The sequence below is a fragment of the Vittaforma corneae genome (genome assembly GCF_000231115.1).
Source record: "Vittaforma corneae ATCC 50505 unplaced genomic scaffold supercont1.71, whole genome shotgun sequence".
In the NCBI taxonomy this organism is placed as follows: Eukaryota; Fungi; Microsporidia; family Nosematidae; genus Vittaforma; species Vittaforma corneae.
Window position 1 is genome coordinate 681 of NW_006889904.1, and position 804 is coordinate 1,484.

Consider the following 804-nt stretch of genomic DNA (forward strand, 5'->3'; position numbering starts at 1 on the left):
TTTATTTAGCACTAATCAAAAAAATGGATCGAGTAAATCACTGCGTAGATGCACACCACAAGCAGGCTGGCAGTTCAACCAGGCTGTGTGCAGATCAGACTCATTCGTAATGACTCTTGTCTGTAGTCTCTATCAAATATCGAAATATGTGTATTCCCTGTACAGATCGTGTAGCTACCCCTGCTATTATCAAGAACATCCTCTGCCTGTCTACACGCTTGCATTAACCAGCTACTGGACTCTTGGCATAGAAGTGATACATTTGTACAAAAAGATTGTGCTGCCAAGGATCACAACTGAAACAGCCGAAGCAGTCCCCATGCAGTCAGAGGAAATAGACCACGTGCAGCCAGATTAGGGTTCTTAGGATCATGATTTCCATATCCCTGGTCATCGGCTCATTGGTCGTCTGCTTTTCCTTCGGCCAGGTTTTTCTTCGAATATTTCTAGACTCCCTGAGATATAACGAGTATCTTGGCACGGCCCTTGACGAGACGACCAATCCTGTAAACTACTACGTAGCCAGGGGAGTAATTCTGCTGGTCCTGTGCTGTGTATATTTCATCTTGCTGACCAAGCTTGACAACCTTGCCTCCCTGTCCTTCTTCGCAAAGTTCAGTCTTTTCACTGCTGTCGTCTTCTGCATTGTTATGATTGTCTATGGGCTGTGGAAGCCTGCCACTGACGGCCTGACGGTCCTTCCGGATCTTAGCAGCGGCATAAACTTGGCAAATCCCCTTGGTGCTGTCATATTTGCCCTGCACTGCCAGTTCTCATACATGGACATCTTCAACTCCATGAGGG

At 46.6% G+C, this 804-nt stretch overlaps 1 protein-coding gene across 1 annotated transcript; it reads left to right on the forward strand.

The window, feature by feature from the left end:
* Nucleotides 1-371: 371 nt before the first annotated feature.
* VICG_02150 (uncharacterized protein) lies at nt 372-804 on the forward strand (the record flags this gene model as incomplete). Its single annotated transcript, XM_007605533.1, has 1 exon — nt 372-804. A coding segment is annotated over one exon (433 nt), but the record flags the coding sequence as incomplete, so codon positions are not given.